A 19,346-nucleotide genomic window follows, 5' to 3' on the forward strand; every position below is an offset into this window, starting at 1 on the left:
GTCTGGATGAATCGATATGTGAAATCTAACGAGTCTAGTACCAAATCCTTATAATTGCTCATACTTATGTAAGTTGTTCTCATCCCTTTTTCATCTTAAAAGGACACTGTCATGTTGTCTGTCATTTTACACCCTCTATCCTTTCTAAGAGTAAGAGAAGAAAAAAAAATTATAGTCTTTTTTAAATCATTCTGTCTAGAGAAATGGATATATGAAATTTAACGAAACTAGTACCAAATTCTCATAGTTTTGTAAGTTATTATGATATCTTTATCTTATGATCTATGTAAAATTGTCTAGCATTACGGATCAATGATTAAAATATCGATACCGATTCCTAAATTTTGATTTAATTGATATTTCAATTATTGATGGTATCTTCTAAAACTATTTATACCGACTTAGTATATCACTTACTGATAAATATACCAACTAATATTTTATAACAAAATATATATTAATTACTCATACATATATATATGTATATATATATATTATATTCATTACACGTAAAATATATGTTGTGAAATACATGTGTATTGTTGGTGTTGCTTACTTACTCTGTTGGTAGTAGGACCAGCCAAAAAAAAAAAAAAAAAAAACAATTGTCTGCATCGATAGTGGAACAAAGAGAGTAAATTTTTTTAAAAATTAAAAAAAATATATCGGTAAATGATTTATTTTATTTCTTTATAGAGATATTTTCTTGCAACATATTTTCTTACTTATCAATACAATTTCAATGGAATGGAGTCATGATTTTTTTTTTTTAAATTGAGTCTATCTAATGTTTGGTGTCAAGATTAAAATAAGAATACTTTTTTTTTAGGGAAAAATAAGAATACTTATTCCACTGTAATGTTGATTCATTTTAGATGAATGAAGATTCATGAGGAGTACCCATTGAATCACAATTCCATTTCTACATTATTTTTTTTAACAAAAAATTAGCTAAATAAGCCAGGAATTGTTAGATAGTCAACCTTTTGTAATTTTTTTGTAAACAGCAACCTCAACTTATTTACGGCATTTAAAAAAACAAAAATACAAAAAAAAAAATTCCCGCCTATTTTTGGTTTTTTTTTTTTGTCTTTTTTAGTGCCGTAAATAAATTGATGCGGCTATTTACAAAAAATTAACAAAAAATTGCCTATTATATAAAACGCTACAAGTAAAAGAACTTTTTTTTTTCACTGTGTAGTATGCATATGAATTGTGTGGTATATACGTTTATATGCGGCTAGCTATATTTACGCATACTTATATATGTCATTATTATAAGGTCCATGTAAAAATAGTCACATTTACAGTTTGACATTGTTAAATAGCTAATGTTTCGTTAAATAGCCACATTAGTAGGCTATTTACCTAAATTTTTGTTATTATAATGTATAGCATATATATATAATTCATACCTTGTGTTATATATGATTTCATTCCATTCAATTAAGAGAAAATGAAACATTCATACCTTGTGTTATATGATTTCATTCCATTCCATTAAGAGAAAATGAAACATTCATACCTTGTGTTATAGTGAAATGTCGAGTTTACCCATTTGATTTTCAAAAATGTCGAGTTCATATCCTCTGTTTAACTAAAATAACGAAATTATACCATGAAATAGATAACAGTGTCACAAATATTCTTTTTATTGACTTTACATTGACGCTGACTATGATATTTATATGTAAACACCAACTATCTTTATTCATTCACACCATTTATGTAATTTATTTAAAAACGAAAAAACAAACAACAATATCTGAATCGTGGAAAACACAGAAAGATGCAATGGGTAAAAATCGACAGTTGATAGTCATCAAAATTACATATTCGAACAGAGAATCTAGAATTCAGAGTTGCGATTCGAACAAGGAATGAAGTCATCTCTCTAGATATATGAATTTTATTATTTAATTTTGATTTAAGGCTATTTTTTATTTCAAAATTGGGAATTTGGAAGATTCGGTACTAGTTTGGATTTGATTTCGACTTTTTTTTTATATAGGAGTTAACTTCAATGAAATGGAGATTTGTAACAGTATTATCCATTTCAGGGTATAATTTCATCATTTTAATTAAACAAAAAATATGAACTCGATATTTTTAAAACAAAAGGTTAACTTCAACATTTCACTAAAACACATGGTATATATATGTTATTTTCCCTTCCACTAATAATCAAACATACTATTACGTATTCAATCACCCATTCTAGCATGGTTAACAAACAAAATAATCAGGTTTGCATTCTCATTCCATTCCTTCTCTATTCCATTCACATTCTCATTAAACTACTGCAATTAAACATGCCCTTAGTTATTCTTTTGTAGCAATGGTACTGATACTAACCTAGTTTATATTGGACTTTTTTTTTTTTTTAAAGTATCTATAATTTTATGTAACTTTTTCCTTAAGTTTTTGTAGTTTCATTTAAAGTAGCAGCAAAAGCAAAATCATATGAAAATAAAAAATAAAAAATGAGTTATCCGTATAGACACACGACACATACCTAAATCTAGGTCACATCGAGTCTAATACCTTAATATAAGTTAGTGTTGTATTCTGAATATGTTTATAAAGAGGTCTAATCAACCGTGGTATATTGATCATGGCGAAAATGATTTTTCAACTTGTAAAGATATAAATCATGTCAGTGGAAGGTTCGAAGGTGGCTAATCTATTTTCAATCTAAGACAAAAGAATCGCAAATACATGATATGATTAAACTAATTGCCAAAAATAATTATGCAAAAAATAAATATAACGATACCGATACGTATTTTCTTTTGCATGGAAATATGGAATTAAAATGATGAGCTGAAAGGCTCTCAAGTGGTCCAACACTTGGTTCAATCATCATTCATGCACGAAAACGATGCTTAGCTTCAAATTCCATGGTATGACCAAATCAAAACATCTCCATTACAACTCCTTTTCTTCTTCGTTATTATTTTTCCATTTGCAATGCCCATCTTTACCTTCTAACAGATATATATCCATTTATTGACCAGCTATTATTTCTCGATCAAACATTCAATAGTCTCACCTACTTTTCTTTTTCTTCATATATTTATATATATAGGGAACAAACGTAAAATATTTAGCCACGTATTCCAACCTACTTTACACAAAAAAGTTAGAGAATAATAATTTTTTTTTTTTTTTGAAAACTCCATTTTCCAAATTATTTGCAAAAAAGCAGCCACGTTTGAGATGCTTCATGTCCAGAATGGGGGCCATAGCGAAAATTGCCCAATCACTCAGTGATTCTTTCATTCAACCCTGGCTGTGACTTTACACGACTTTTGATTATTACTGGTAATGTTTTAATGTCACGTTTTAGCTTAAAAAATGATTAGAGTTTTGTTGTCTTCTTAAATTGAAGCAAACAGTTTGTGACCCACTTGAGTTGGACGGTGTGGATCATCATCTTTGACAAACCACGAATTGCGTTTTTTCTTGATAAGATATCATGTGTAATTTATTGGAGACGACTTTTTATCTGCATGGTATGTCTGAGAAATAAGGACAAAACAAATCATGTATTATTGTGACGCAAATATGTATAGAAGAAAAAAGTTTGCATTTCCTTGTGCAACGCCTAACCTGGAAAGCTAGTTAACTTTTTCTTTGGTTGACATAATATTGGACATTTATAAATACAATATACATGATCTTATATCTCTTTGTATTTAAGTGGACGTAATGTATCATTATATATAGGGAGTTAGTTATACTTATACCCATTATTAGAGTGAATTTAAAAAGTTATCAATATTTTTACTACTAGTTAAAAATTACCCGAGTCTTAACTCTTACGAGAAATATAATAATATTTTAATTCGATATTAAAACGATATAAGGAAATGGACTTCCCTGTCATTACAGCAACATAAAATATGGCAAATATAATGGAATATAACCAAAACTCTTTTTCGCTTTGTTTGAAAGATCGCAAGTGGAATTTGTTCCAATTTCAATCGGTACGAAATTTGTTTCCAAGAACAATGTCGCCACAAATTTTTTGTTCCGTCTGTACTGTGATTTAAATAAAAATAAAAATTAGGTATATTGTAAGGATCAGCTGCATCAACAACATCATACACACAAGCTACTTATGACGTGGCGCAATCCTGTGAAGCGGTTAGAGACCAACGGCTGAGAAGCTTTCGTGTTGTGTATATTAGTTCGAACGTTTACTCTGTTTGTATTGCTTTATTTTTCTGTTACTGAAAACTGAGAGAAACTTTGAGAGATTGTTTGCGAGAGAAAGAAGAAAAGATTGTGCGAGTGTGAGAGGATTGTTCTCTAGGTTATTCTCGTCAGAACTGTTTTCTTCATCGCGAGCTGAGGAGTTTGTCTCAGAAGCGTGAACCAGCGTAGAGTTCCATTGATTCTTCAGTGCAAATCGAACTTCCTTGTTCTAGAGGAGTTCGCGGGGATTAGGCTCGTTAACGCCGAACCTCGTCAACAATTCTCGGTGTTCTTCGTTCCTTTTATTTCTCTTTTATTTTTGAATTGATTGGTTGCGTGCGCTGGAAGTAAGATCGTCAGACTTAATTTTTTGGATGCGATTTCCTACATATATTTTAGTTTTTTTGAAACGATAACAAAACAAAAGTTCTGTTCCGATTCGGCCATTTTAAAATGGAACATTTGTTCCAAAATTCCAGTTTGAACGGAATAGAATTCCGATTATGCCTTACAACAACATATGAAACATGTGTGGTTTCTTATTAATGTTTAATGACTTTTGAAAGGCACTAAAAAACTAATGATAACATATATCATTAGCTTAAATGACCAAACTAAATCTGACTTATTGGGCTATGAATATACCTTACAACTTACAAGACGCTGATATAGGAAGAGGACTCATAATAGAATCTGCTACTAAAAATAACGTATTGTGCATAATTAATCATGTTGAACTCGAATGAATTGTTTTTAATTAGATTTTTTATTTTTATTTTTATTTTTATATATGCTTATGTTATAAAAGAGGCGTTGTAGCTTAGCTTGTAGAAGACAAACACCTTTGAGGGGTAGATCGTTGGTTGAATAACAAAATACCATTACTTTGCCGTACAAGAACTAGCTGTAAAACAGTTATACCATGAATTCTTCTTTTTTATCCCCTCAAAAAGTCGTTTCCTCATTAACCACTAGAGTCACAAAGACGATCCTTTTTTTTTTTTTTTTTTGAGCTTTCAACAAAGAAAGTAAAAGCAATAAAGCAATCATCTTTGCCCAAAACAAAAAACTAAAACTAGCCCCAACCCTTATACCAGTCCATTTTTTTTTTTTTTTTCCATAATATACAGAATTAAGGAAATGCCAAATTCATCAATCGATCTCAACAAATATAATCAGTGAAAATATAAAAAATATATAAACAGAGATGATAGTACACTACTATTGGCCATCACCAATAAAGCCATTTGTTGGTCCCATGTACTTTATTTTTGGCGATATGCTTCTATTATTTATTTCTTTAAAGAAAGTTAGCTTCTTTTACTGCCATCAATTATTATTCCATGCCAGTTCTTCCCAACTCAGGCAATCACTCGGTGGAACAAAGCCCCTATTTGCACACGACTTTTTAGCCCAGTGATACACTTTTATAACCAAAATAATGTCCAAATAAACAGACACAATATAGTCATTTATATATATATAATCCACATCACACATACAAGTATAACACACAGAACATTGTTAAAATGAGATTAGTTTAGATTGAAACTCCTGTCCTGGGCTGTCAAATATGAAATTCATGTCCGGGTTAAATCGCAATAAATGTGACACTCTCAAGCGTGCAATTAGATTATAGGAGTGAATAGTGAGTGATGAAGAATTAAAAAATGGACCACACAACCGACAGTTATGAAGCTTCAAGACCTAACATTTCGACCAACCCACATTCAGAAGAATTAAGAGTGAAGCAAATACGACCAACGGGAATGGCAATGGACCCTGTTTTAGACAGTGATATTGCTCTTCTTAATATCAAGCTCATGTAAAAGATAATAATAATAATAATGATAAAATAAAGACTTACTATTTACCTTTTACCACCAAAGAACTATGGAATTTCCATTGTTGGATTTCTTCAAGTTCAAACTCAGTGTCATTTTCATATTCATTTAATGCATTGAAAACTGTAGGCTATAATGTTGTGATTGTCAAGTCAAACAAATCTGCCAAGCTTGTATAAATATATTACATTGACCAGTGACCGCCATAGTTAATGAACGATATAAAAACATACATACATGTATATAGTATATACACATATATGACAATGGAAGGAAATTATAATGCAGAATATATATTACTGAGAGGCACACACTATACCCCACTGCGAAAATCACGTTATTATATATAAAATATAAATACAAAATACCTCGTGGGGACTTAATGTCATTTGTCAATAATGTCCATGATTTTTCCATCAATGAGGAACAGCTAAGCGCTCCAAACTAGATTGGACCTTATAATTGAGATCTGTAAATAATATTAATAATCATTATTATTGTTAACTACCAGATCAGTGAAAAAGACAAAAACATAATAAAAGAAAAAGTCAGAGAGCATTAGGGTAAGCACCACCAACCAAAGTGTTAAAACTAATGGAACACGATCAGAGAGGTTTGAAAATAAACAGACCCATGTTTACACTACAATATGTTTTATTTAATCCCCAATCAATTACTGTAAATCCGAATATATGAGCCAGAACTGAGAAACCAGCAGAGCAAAAAAGATTCCACCAAGATGGTGAAGAAGAAGGATGGTCTGAAAGGTCACTGTTTTTATAGGTTTAGAAAATGACCGACAATACTTTTTCAATTTTTTTAATATAAGGATTATAAGCACTATTTTAAATTTGGAGTAGGGCCAAGGAATAGACAAAAGTGTACTATTGATTGAGTATTGACCTGGAAAGAGACCTCTTGGCTATTGAATCAATGTAGGGGAACCAGAATATAGCGTGACATATCCTTCCTAAAATGACCAATGGAATTCCCAAATTTTGCATCCAAAGCCACTCACTAACTAGTGAAGTGATGCCAAAACTCAAAACAGAACATTAACAACTGAGCTTTCTTGGTTCTGTACAGTGGGCAACAATTGATAATGTAAAGTAATAACTAAAAATAACTCAAATCAAGCAAAAATAAAACTCAATCCCATGTAGACATAGCACCTTTGCAATCATTCATACACTGAATGGATTAAACACTAAAAATGGGAATCTACACTTGGATGATTAAATAATTACAGACACTAATACTATAACTTATATCAACTTTTTATTCGTGACAAAAAGGAAACAAAAAAAAAAGGTAGAAAAATATTACCATTAGCTTAACAATATCATGAAAAGAAACTTCAAATTCAGAAATTCTTCTCTGTAATCTTACACCACCTTTTTTTTTCTTTCTTCTTTTTAATCTTCTTCTGGGTTCCTCAGAAGGGCAAGCTCTTTGAGGTAGAACTCGCGGTGAGCGACTTGAAGTGGAAAGGAACGAGGTCTTGAGGCAGATTTGCCCTCTTCACAATCTTCCTCATGTTGCTCTGCAAGCTCTGCTGGACCAACTGCTTCACGGCTCTCTTCTCGTCGCTCATCGTCGATTCGTCTTCTTCCAAGCACGCCGCATCGGAATCTCCTCCTCCGCCGCCGCGGCTCATCATCGCTGAGGAAGACGAGGAAGTACCGCCGCAGATTGGGGCGGAGAGATTTCCTCCGGCGAAGCCCTCCGAGACCTGTTTTCCTTTGTCGACGCGGAGGCACTCGAGGATCCTCGAGGCCCGCTTCTGGGCCAGAGTGGTGCCGAGGAGCGTGAGCTCGAGGAGAGCCGAGACGATCCCGGCCTCGATCATGGCTTGCCTGTCGGCGTAATGGGCTTTGTGGGCCATCACCATGAGCACGTACGAGGCCTTCTCTTGGCATCCCGGGGAGTCGTTCCAGCTCAGCGCGTCCACGAGGATCGCGAAAGACTCCCGAGCTTTTCCCACCGATTTTCTCCCCTCGGGGGTCGACACCAAGTTGCCCAGGATCGACAGCGCTCGCTCGCTCACTTCCATGTCCCCGAGCTGGCTCAGCGTGAAAGGAACCAGATCGGTCTCCATTATGAAGGGGACGTTCGAGGGCGAGATCGAGAGGTTGTACAGCGCTCTCAGAGCGTCCTGTTTGGCTTGTTGTGAGCTCTTCTTGAGGGTCTTCACCAAGAAAGGTATTGCGCCAGATGATCCGATTATCGGCTTGTTCGAATCCAGAGCGCTTAAGGCCAGGAAATTCGCAACTATAGCCTCCGAAACCAACGGATTTAGAGAGTTCGGAGACTCGATGAGCTTAAGCATGTTGTGCACAGCACCGGCTTTGACAATCGCTCCTTTGTTCCTGGTTTGTGAATTAAAATGCCAAAAATGAATTGAGGAACAGAAATCCAAACATTATTACTAAATAAATAAATAAAAAAGCAGAAGAAAAACTCACAAATCGTTTCCGATTCCTAGGTTGAGAAGAGCATAGAGAGCGGCGACTTGTGAATCGTCGTCTAGGCCATCTTCGAGCATTGCGACGAGAGGAGGGATAGCTCCGAGCATAGAGAGAGTCCCTCTGGCTTCCAAGTCTTCCTTCGCAAGCAACCTGACCTCTCTCGCCGCCTCGGTACGCCTCTCTCTTTCCCCAACCTGAAGAGCCCTAACCGCCGATTTCAGCCTCTCCAGAGCGTCCACCTTCCGCCGCGTCGCCGCCGCGTCGGCCTCGCTCTCCGACCACTCCGCCAGATTCAGCAGATCCATCAGCTTCTCGGACCTAACATTCGACCTCGGAACCTTCTTCTTCTCCGCCGCCACCGCCGTCGTCTCTCTCTCCACCGGAGCCACGCTCTTCTCGTCGGATTTCTTCCCGTGGTGGTGACTCTGGTGGCGGAATCGAGAGCTCGCGCCGCAGCTCACGGCGTCCACGATTTTCCGGCGGAATGCGGCGCCGGAAAACGTCGAGAATAGCCGGAAATGGTGATGTCCGCCTGCCGTCTCCGACGGTCGGTCGAGCATCAAAGATCCGACGTCGTTTCTGTGACATTTCGCCATTATCGAACTTTTCTCTTACTTTATTCGTCTCTTCCCTCTAAAATGCCTACATTTCACGGGAAGAAAATATCTACTGAGCAAATCGGTCACTGTAAATACACACACATATATATCTGCTACTGTACATGTGTGTATATATGTATAAGCTTAGATATGAGTTAGTCAGACGGTGATTCAGAAATGGAGAGAGAGAGAGAGAGAGAGAGAGAGAGAGAGAGAGAGAGAGTATTGAGAAAACAAAGAGAAAGTGACGCGAGGGTTTATTTTGTTTGTTTTTGTATTCTTTCTCGAATTAATTGCGTATTTATAGCTCTTTCTGACTTTTAAAGAGTGAAACTCGATTCAAGAAGAAAGACAACTCTGATCAAGAGAGAGAAGAGAAGACGAAGATGGAAGATTACAGTTACGCCCTTCTACTCTATTCTTCTATTCTTCATATCCATTACTTTTTCAAGAGCCAAAAACAAAAACAAAATATAGCATAAATATATATATATATATATATATTTTTTGTTAATAGGAAGAAACGTGGTAGAAAGAATAATAATACGAAAAATTGCTCCATTTGTCACCAATTTTATAACATTTTCCAATTTTCCATCAAAATGTTAATTTTTTTCAAAATACCACCATATATGTCAACAATGTTGACATCTATTTTTTCTCTTCACTATGAGATGTCAATATTGTTGACATAGATGTCAACATTGTTGACATCTCGGTGGCATTTTGGGACAAATTAGTGTTTTGGTGAAAAATAAGAAAATGTTATGAAATTAGTGACAAATATGGTAATTTCTCTAATAATATTGAAAATGTAGTAATAATGGAATCACATATGAAATTCTTTTTTCTTAGAGAAAAATTTCAACATGTAGATTGATTGTAAAGTATGTCTAATAATTTCTATTTTGAAAAAAAAAAATTAAACACCATCAACATCAGAAATAAATTAAACAACCATCAAGCATGTTATTTTGAAATCATTCTGATTTTTTGTCAAGCTTTTTTTTTATTTGGGCATCGTTTGTACCCTTAACTCTTAATGCACAAACAGATATAATCTATAAACTGTTATTAACCAAATAAAATAATCGCAATCATCCATTAACCATATTACCAAAGTTTTGAGAGAGAGAGAGAGAGGGTAAATTTTTTCGAGAAGTAAAATAAATTAAAAACTTTGAAAAAAAAAACTAAATTAAAAAAAGTCTTCAATGCTTATTGAAAAATGAGAAAGTTACATTTTGTATAGAGCGAGAGGACTTGCAAGACAAGCCACGTCCTCTAGTAACTAGTTTTTGCATAGAGAACTGCGTACGGTTTTGTTACGGTGCGTCTCCGGTACACCGTGTTTCTCGTACTCCCATCTCCACAGCGAATCCAGCTAATGCGTCCTCCAGGAGAAGCTTCGTTAGTGGGACCCACTGGGACCGCTAGATGTCGAGAGAGTACGGTAAGTTTGGTGGACTAGAGCGTATGGTATAACTAAAGGCTTATCATGAAAGTTCGTGCAAAAAAAGTACTGTTTTCATTTTATAAATATATATAACTGTGTAATTATATGAAATAAAAATAATAAAATAACGCTTCTTTACTAATTTCGATGAGATTCTATTATGGGCAACCCTAGGCCCAAATCTAAAGTAGGGCCAGAAAAGTTTACTATTTTAGACTCTTTGAAGTTGGACTTGCTCGTGTGTTTTCAAGAATTGGGCCCGGTATTGTTTCGCCACAAAGCCCATGCTATGATGTCTCGAATTCTTTATTCTTTTTATTTTTAGTATTATTTTTGGACCACAAGTACACGTACGTACAAGTAGTAACTTAGATATTTTAGATCAAAATAAACTAAACTATATTTTTTAATATTTATACGAATAGTTGTAGACGTAAAAGTATAATTGTCATAAATTGTAGATTTATAAGTCTACAAATAACAATTGTTTACAAATAATAACAATTATATATCAAAAAATTGGCTATTTAAGCCACTTAAACTATAGGAATTGTAAATTAGCCAACCTTTGGTAAATAATTTGTAAATAGCCAACTTGCATACGTGGCAGCCTATTAACTACCTAAAATATATGTTTGGTTGTGTTAAATAAAGCTTTTATTAATCTGTTAATAAGTTTACTTAACTATTTACAAGAAATTAACCAAAGGTAGGCTATATCTCAATCCACTATATCCGTGTGGCTATATAACTTAATAACCCATTATTATTATTATTATTATTATTATTATTATTATATATATATATATATATGTTTACGGTTACTAGTAAAAGTTTTCAAAAATATAATTTAACTTATTTTTGTCCAAAATATCAAAGTTGTTATTAACTGAGACTATTTCCCGTCCTAATGGGTATTTATTTATTTGTTTTATTTTATTTTATGCCTCCACTTATAGTATTAGCTCTAAACGTGGGCTGCATTACGTTGGTTGACTCTTTTTTTAATTCCTGGTCAATTATTGGCACTATAGTATCATTACTAGTATAATATACTCATTAGATTTTCCTAAATTCGAAGTGACAATTATTATGATATGGTTGTTTGAGAATTTTCTTTCAAATACCTCACCTTAACCATCGTGGATATTTATATCAAATATAGAGTTGATCAGTTCTCTTACTATTGTTTGATTGTAAATTTTGGTAGTTTTATATAAATAGCACACTCTATTTGAGAATGCACACTTGATAAGTCATTTGAGATTAAAACTATCTGATATAATGTTTCATTTTTGTTAAGAAAAAATAGTTATCATCCGGCTATTTGATACAGCTATGATATAATCACTTTTCTATTTAATCCATTTAATTTAATATCAAATTACGTTTTTGCGTCCGTTTGATTCAATAGTCTTAATTTCAAAAAAATATATTGCTCTTAGTAATAAGTTATTATCTGGATATCTCGTTCCTTATTATTTTCTCTCTAGAATTCTTGATTCACTTCACTGTTTATTGAAAAATAAAAATATTAAATCTATTAGCAAATAAATGATCCATAAAATAAACACATAAATCACTCTTATATCAGCCATTTATAAACGCACATATTACCAATTTTGTTTACTCACAAATCAACACTCAGTTTTTAAAAACAAATAAACAATTCTCTGAAGAACGCTTGAATTTTCCCGCACAACAAATCGCTCGGAAAAAAAAACAAAAAAACACTTAAGATTAATGTTACATCATCAACAAAAATGTAAAATATTTCAAAATGTATCGTACTATCGAAGGTTCAACCCCACAAAATTTATTGACATTGATTCGAATCCCTGTGCTTCTTAAACATCAAAATCTAAAACGAAGGCCCATTGAAAGATTGTGACTTGTGAGGCATATCTCATGGGATTGGATTTTACTTTCTTTTTTCTTTTCTTTTTTGTGTGTTCAGTGTTGAGTTGAGTGATTTATTGTGATAGTCATATCAAACAGTAAAATTTTAATCTAATTTAATTTGAATAACTTTGAAAATATCTTCTTTTTTTAGTAACTATGCAAATATATAGAAGTTTTCATGTCATGTATTGCAATTTTTATATATTACGGGTAGTCAATTTTTGAATTGATGAAAAGTAATATCAACTTGTGATTCATAAATTTTGAATACACATTTCTGCAGCAGATGTCTGGTGAGAATGTCAAGTAGCCCTCAATTGATTATTCAAGATTGAATGTTCAGGGAAACTAGAATTAAATCAAATACTAAGAAATTGAAAACTGTGTAAAAATGGAAGAAAATAGAAACATCCATGTGGTTCTACAAATATATTTTATACAAAATGTGGTAATTATTATTTTTTATTTTTTTGGGACCAAATTATTTTTTTGTTAAATAGTGAAAGATTTTGTCTATTTAATTTGTACTTAAAACAGAATTCAGTTCTTTGCCTTATTGGTTTTGGAAGCACAAACAAATTATGCACTGAGTGACATTTTTAGACGTCGCTTGTTTATTTGAGCAAAAACAAAAAAGAAGTCGCTTGTTTACTTTACTAAGCTTTAGACTTTGATTATTACTACGCGACGTCTTTATTATTACCGTGCCAAAGTAATATTTTGCTTCCGTGGCACGGCAATGTCATTTTGATGTAACTCGACATGAAAACTCTAAGACGTCGCTTGTAAAGCAACTAAAAAAAACATTTCATGCATTTATGCGACGCAATGCAAACGATTCTGCTACATATATACATGATAATCAAGTTCATAACAAAAATTATAATATTTTTTGGATGAAAAATAACATATATGACTTCAGTGATACATTGATTGAACTGCCGGTATTTGTTAGCTGCCTAGAGTGAATAACAAGAGGGTTATTTTCATATTTATAACATATAAACATGGTTATTTTTATCTGATTTATTTCAGCTTATATATATACATATATATATTGAAAACGTTTCAGCTTATATATTTAAACATACTAAATTACTAATATTCTCAATCTCGTGATTTGTTTTGTCGTCATTTTTTTTAACTTTAAACTTCTGAAGCATACATTTCATTTGCCGACGCACCGTCCAAAAAGGGGAAGAGACAAACTTGTATTGCTTGATTATTATTTACGCATTGATGAAGCTAAATTCATGAGCGTGCTTTGGCCATAAAAAGTTTCTTAATTTTTTTTTTTTTTTTTTTAAGAAATCAGATACATTCCTTTGTATGTGTATTCAATGTTTTGTATTATATTCTGGAGATATTACAGATCCAAAAGCCCATGCTTGTTGGTATATATTAATTTATACGTGTATTTTATTACACGTTACTGCCATATTTATTAGAGGACATTAATTCAGTCAATTTATTTCACGGTAGTGATGAACTGTTACGCACTTGGTTTTTTGATAATTGCCTCATTTACTATGAATTTGGTTGGTCAATTATTTATTAAATTTTGTGCCCTAGACGGGACTAAGTCTACTACGAGACTACTTAGTCTTATTATAAATATTTCGATGTATACAATGATAATTATTCTTGCCTATAGTCTATAGTCTATACTCGATACTATTAGGTGACACTAAATTTGAGCTGGGCTGAATCTAGCTGGAGTTATATTTTAATATAATAAATGAATGTGGGTTATAGATCGACTGAAGTAGATATTTGGTAAATTAGAGTGCTAGAAATGTAGGTATCAAATAAATATATTGCAAGGCGAAAAGATACGAGGTAAACTAAAAGAAAATATATGAAAAAAGATTTTGTGCAACGTTCATAACTTCATATTAAATAATAGGACAATCATATTGGACAAAAGAATCAAAATGATATTCTAAAGCCGTGCAGATGGGTTCAAGTATTTAACAGCTGGCCATTTATGCCCAAAATCTTGCTATACCAATTCAATGTTTCTCATGGTCATACTCATATATAACCAGACCCATGATTCACACCCAACGACTTAACCATAGTTAGATTGTCATGAGTTTATCTTTTTTGCTTTTGGTTGTTTTTTTTAAAGATTGTTTCTTAGTGTATTTTTAGTGTGTTAAAATGCAGTGCAGGAAAATGTTCGAGAATAATTATACTAGATAATGAAAGACTTAAAATACAGATTGAAATGCATATCTTCGTTAATCAATACTTCAATAAGAGTTGTTATTAATACCTTTGCATATGAGGTAGAAAGAAACTGTAATAATTAATTATATTATATGACTCAGAAAGGCATAGAACAGTGTTCTTTGAAAAGGTGATTGTGACACGATGAAGTGTACATTTTTTTGTTCATTATACATAACGGCAACTTCCAGGTCCACAGGCTAAACGAACGTTACTTGCTTCAGAAGAAAAGGAAAACAGACGTTTAAATATTACACGTCAAAACTATATCAGTCATTGGCGACCATAGGATCCACGAGAGAGCCGTTGTCCAACTTCTTGATGCGCAATTTATTATTTTGGTCTGCGTCGACGACCACCGAATCTTCTTCCTTGAAATCGCCTCTCAAGACACCCATTGCAATCTCATTCTCCACCAGTTGCTGTATGACACGCTTCACCGGCCTCGCTCCAAAGTTCGGGTCGAACCCCAAACTCCCCAGAAGCTCCATAGCCTCCTTCGTGTAGTGAAGCTCGATCTTCCTCTGCTTCAGCCTGCTTTTCAATCGGTTCATCTGGACAAAGATAAAAGAAACGCAGCGATTAGCTTCGGGTCTAAATGAAACATAGAAAGACCGCGATTGAATGGCTCACCTGTATCTCAACGATCTTGGTTATTTCCGCAGAGTCCAGAGGCTGGAACACGATGTACTCGTCGATCCGGTTCATGAACTCGGGCCGGAAAGTCTGTCGAGCCAACTCGACGACCTGTCTCTTCATGAGGTCGTAAACGGCTTCCTTGCTATCGTGGGCGGTTCGGAGGGTCTCGAGTATGTGGTGGGACCCGATGTTCGAGGTCATTATGACCACGCAGTTCGTGAAGCTCACGGTCCGTCCCTGAGAGTCCGTGATTCTTCCGTCGTCCAAGAGTTGGAGCAAGATGTTGAAAACGTCGTGGTGCGCTTTCTCGATCTCGTCGAAGAGCACGACCGAGTAAGGCCTCCTTCGGACCACTTCGGTCAGCTGACCGCCTTCCTCGTACCCGACGTAACCCGGCGGAGCTCCGACGAGGCGAGAGACAGCGTGTTTTTCCATGTACTCGCTCATGTCGATCCTCACGAGGGCGTTCTCGGTATTGAATAGATAGCTCGCCAAGGCCTTTCCCAGCTCGGTTTTTCCTACCCCGGTCGGGCCCATGAACATGAAGCTCGCAATGGGACGGTTCGGGTCGGAGAGCCCGGCCCGCGAGCGTCGAATCGCGTCGGCGACCGATTTGACCGCCATGTCTTGACCGATCACCCTTTTGTGGAGAACCTCCTCCAGCGAGACTAGCTTTTCTCTCTCCGACTGTTGCAGGTTCGATAAGGGTATTCCGGTCCATTTGCTTACGATTTCGGCAATATCGAGATCGGTGACTTCTTCCCTCAGCATTGACTTTCCAGACTCTCGGAACTCGGAGAGGTTCTTTTCAGCCTCTTCTAGTTGGCGCTGGAGAGAGATTAGAGTTCCATATTTGAGTTCCGCCGCACGGTTCAAGTCGTATTCACGCTCGGCGGCTTCCATCTCTAGGTTTACTCTATCAATCTACAAAATAATATATGAGTTGTTAATCGAGGGAATAATTTTTCAGGAGTGATTAAAAAATTACAGCCAAGTTTAAGTCGTAGTAAGCAGTACCTCCTCTTTAAGTGACCTTATTCGGTTCATGTAAACCTTTTCACGGCCCCATTGATCACTCAACTCCTTCTGTTTCTGCTTAAGCAATTCTAGATCATGGTCCAACTTGTTCAACCTTTCTTTGGAAGCTTTATCTGTGTCATTCTTGAGCGACAACCTCTCCATCTCCAACTTCAGCACCGCTCGATCTATCTCGTCCAACTCGGTAGGCTTAGAAGTGATCTCCATTTTTAGCTTTGCAGCAGCTTCATCGACGAGATCAATGGCTAGAAGACGAGAAAACAGCGATTCGTTAAGAATAAAGCAAAGGGACACATGAAAAAAAAAACCCAACACTTGAAAATGAAAAATCCATTCAGTGATATACCTTTGTCGGGCAAAAACCGTTCAGTGATATACCGGTCTGCAAGGACCGATGCTGAGACAAGTGCACTATCTGATATTTTAACACCATGATGTAGCTCATAACGCTCACGCAAACCACGGAGAATGGATATTGTGTCTTCAACAGATGGTTGGTCACAGAAAACTTGCTGGAACCGACGTTCTAGAGCAGGATCCTTTTCAATGTATTTCCTGTACTCATTCAAAGTAGTTGCTCCTATGCATCGAAGCTCACCACGACCAAGCATAGGTTTTAACAAATTCCCAGCATCCATTGCACCCCCAGTAGCACCTACAGATTGATTATTATCAGTAATAGTTTGATCAAACAGTCCTCAGGCTGCCATACAATTTACATCAATGTCTTTCATGCATATTTCCACAGGATCTTAGTCACTCCAATATACGATGCGGAGAAATATAAAAATCACAAGCCGTCAGTAATATCAAAACTTTGTACCTGAATTCCTATGTCCAGCATATTAATTACAGCGTAGGTACCAAATTACCAATTGAGACTATAAACATCAGGTAAATTACTAGCATACAAGAGAAACAGAAGAAAGGATTAAAGCTGTGCTATGAGGAACACGCACCTGCCCCGACAACAGTATGAATCTCGTCTATAAACAGTATAATCTGTCCATTAGAAGTGGTGACTTCTTTAAGAACAGCTTTCAACCTTTCCTCAAAATCTCCTCGAAATTTAGCACCGGCAACCAGTGAGCCCATGTCTAAGGAGATCAACTGTGGTATACGAGACAAGTTTTTGAGTTTCTTGTAGAAATTCCAAGTTACTTTTATAATTGATTTATCTTATGGAAACTAATTCAAAATCTAAAAATCAACTCTTAGAGTAACTTACTGTCCTTATGAAACAATGTCATGGACTCACAGTTCCATTAAAAATTAATCAAAATGACCAAATACAAGGAAGTATAGTAAATCGAATGCAAAGAAAAGCAAATTAAAATGAGAAGTAAAAAAAGACCAGTCGGGACCTTTCTATTCATCAGTGGTTCTGGAACATCTCCGCGAACAATTCGTTGAGCTAATCTGAGAGCAAACACGCAGAAAATAAGACCATGTATAGCAATTCAAATGTGTAATTACAAAGATCTATAAGACATATACACAGAGTTCATTATGATGAAAATAAAAAGCATACCCCTCAGCAATGGCGGTTTTTCCCACACCAGGTTCCCCAATAATGACAGGATTATTCTTTGTCCTCCTAGATAAAATCTGTATACACCTCCGTATTTCATCATCACGGCCTATAACAGGATCAAGTTTCCCACGCCTAGCGAGCTCTGTCAAATCGACTCCATACTTCTCTAATGCCTGATATTTTCCCTCAGGGTCTAACAAGTACACAAAACACATTCAAATCCAGGCAACAAATATTCAACTACTCAGTTTAACAACCATAAAAGTTTAAAGTGCACATATCAGTCAATGCGTACTTTGATCAGTAACTCTCTGACTCCCGCGAACCCCTTTGACTGCTTCCTTCAAATCCCCCTCACTCAGGCCAAGGTTCTTTAGCAACTGCTGACCAAACCTATTATCCGATTGAAACGCCAACAATAGATGCTCAACGGACACAAAGTCATCTCCCATTTCTTTCTTAACTCTTCTAGCATTGTCCAAAAGAGCGCTCAGATGTGACCCTATTATCTGCCCACTAGTGTCTCCAGTCACCTAACAAAATTGACCACAATCAATCTCCTATCGTCCAACCAACAAAGCGAATACGAATTCCGATGTTATAAGAAGACGAACCTTAGGCTGTTTGGAAATGAAATCTTCCGTGGCCTGAAGTAGCGAAGAGTTATCGACCCCGGCCTTGGCGAAGATCCTCCTTGCCAGTCCATCTTTCTGCTCCAGAAGCGCTTTCATCAGATGCTCTGACTCCACAACCTGTTGCTTACAGTTTCTCGCGGCGTCGACAGCTCCGACAATCCCTTCCCACGCCATCTCCGTGAACTCATTCTGGCTAACCTGAATCACCAGACAAAGATAATCACTCAAATCGGTCGGATTCAAGATTCATCATTTCTAGGGCACGAAACTCGAACAGTCGGAGAAGATTCCAATACCTGAGAAGAAGAAGAACTGGCGACAGGATTCAGAGCCGGAGACGATGAGTGAAACTCGCGAACGGAGACTGCGCGGCCGGAGCGCCTCGCCGGAGGAAAACCGACGCCACCGAGAGGCCTTGAAACGGAGGAGAACGAGCTTTCGGATGAGGCCGGAGCGGCGGCGAGCGCGGGGGAGCGAGTGTGTAGGAGACGAGAATGCGACACAGAAGTTCTAGTGGATGAGTTAACGGCTGTGAGAGCCGATTTTGCGAGACTCGAAGCTTTCCTTGTCGCCATTGTAGCAGAGAATCATAGAGAAGAGAAAGGTTTAAGAGGAAGAAGAAAGAAACTTGGGGAAGGGGCAAATGGAAGTGTCTAGAAGACTAGTGTGTTCTCTGGTAAGTTCTCACTTTCCTCGAAAAAAAAAATTGTTATATATATACCGAATAAATTTCAAGTTTTAAACCTTAAAAAAAAAATAACCACAAGTTCTTTTTTTTTTTTTTTTTGTCTTAAAAAAA

At 35.5% G+C, this 19,346-nt stretch overlaps 2 protein-coding genes across 2 annotated transcripts; both read right to left on the reverse strand.

The window, feature by feature from the left end:
* Positions 1–7,185: 7,185 nt before the first annotated feature.
* Positions 7,186–9,449, reverse strand: LOC149392164 (U-box domain-containing protein 4-like). The gene is made up of 2 exons (XM_089619368.1): positions 8,510–9,449; positions 7,186–8,413 (listed from the first exon to the last, which is right to left on the reverse strand). Exons 1-2 carry the CDS (start codon positions 9,106–9,108, stop codon positions 7,480–7,482), a joined length of 1,533 nt encoding a protein of 510 aa, XP_089475494.1. The 5' UTR covers positions 9,109–9,449; the 3' UTR covers positions 7,186–7,479.
* A 5,320-nt stretch (positions 9,450–14,769) lies between these two features.
* On the reverse strand, positions 14,770–19,236 carry CLPB4 (casein lytic proteinase B4). Its single transcript, XM_089619395.1, has 10 exons — positions 18,844–19,236; positions 18,527–18,745; positions 18,208–18,445; positions 17,910–18,105; positions 17,743–17,797; positions 17,338–17,488; positions 16,725–17,033; positions 16,358–16,623; positions 15,335–16,264; positions 14,770–15,255 (listed from the first exon to the last, which is right to left on the reverse strand). The coding sequence occupies exons 1-10, from the start codon at positions 19,120–19,122 to the stop codon at positions 14,971–14,973; spliced, it is 2,928 nt and encodes a 975-aa protein (XP_089475521.1). The 5' UTR covers positions 19,123–19,236; the 3' UTR covers positions 14,770–14,970.
* Positions 19,237–19,346: the final 110 nt, after the last annotated feature.

The sequence above is a fragment of the Urtica dioica genome, chromosome 7 (genome assembly GCF_054948205.1).
Source record: "Urtica dioica subsp. dioica isolate 48M chromosome 7, U.dioica_male_clone48M_v1_H2, whole genome shotgun sequence".
In the NCBI taxonomy this organism is placed as follows: Eukaryota; Viridiplantae; Streptophyta; class Magnoliopsida; order Rosales; family Urticaceae; genus Urtica; species Urtica dioica.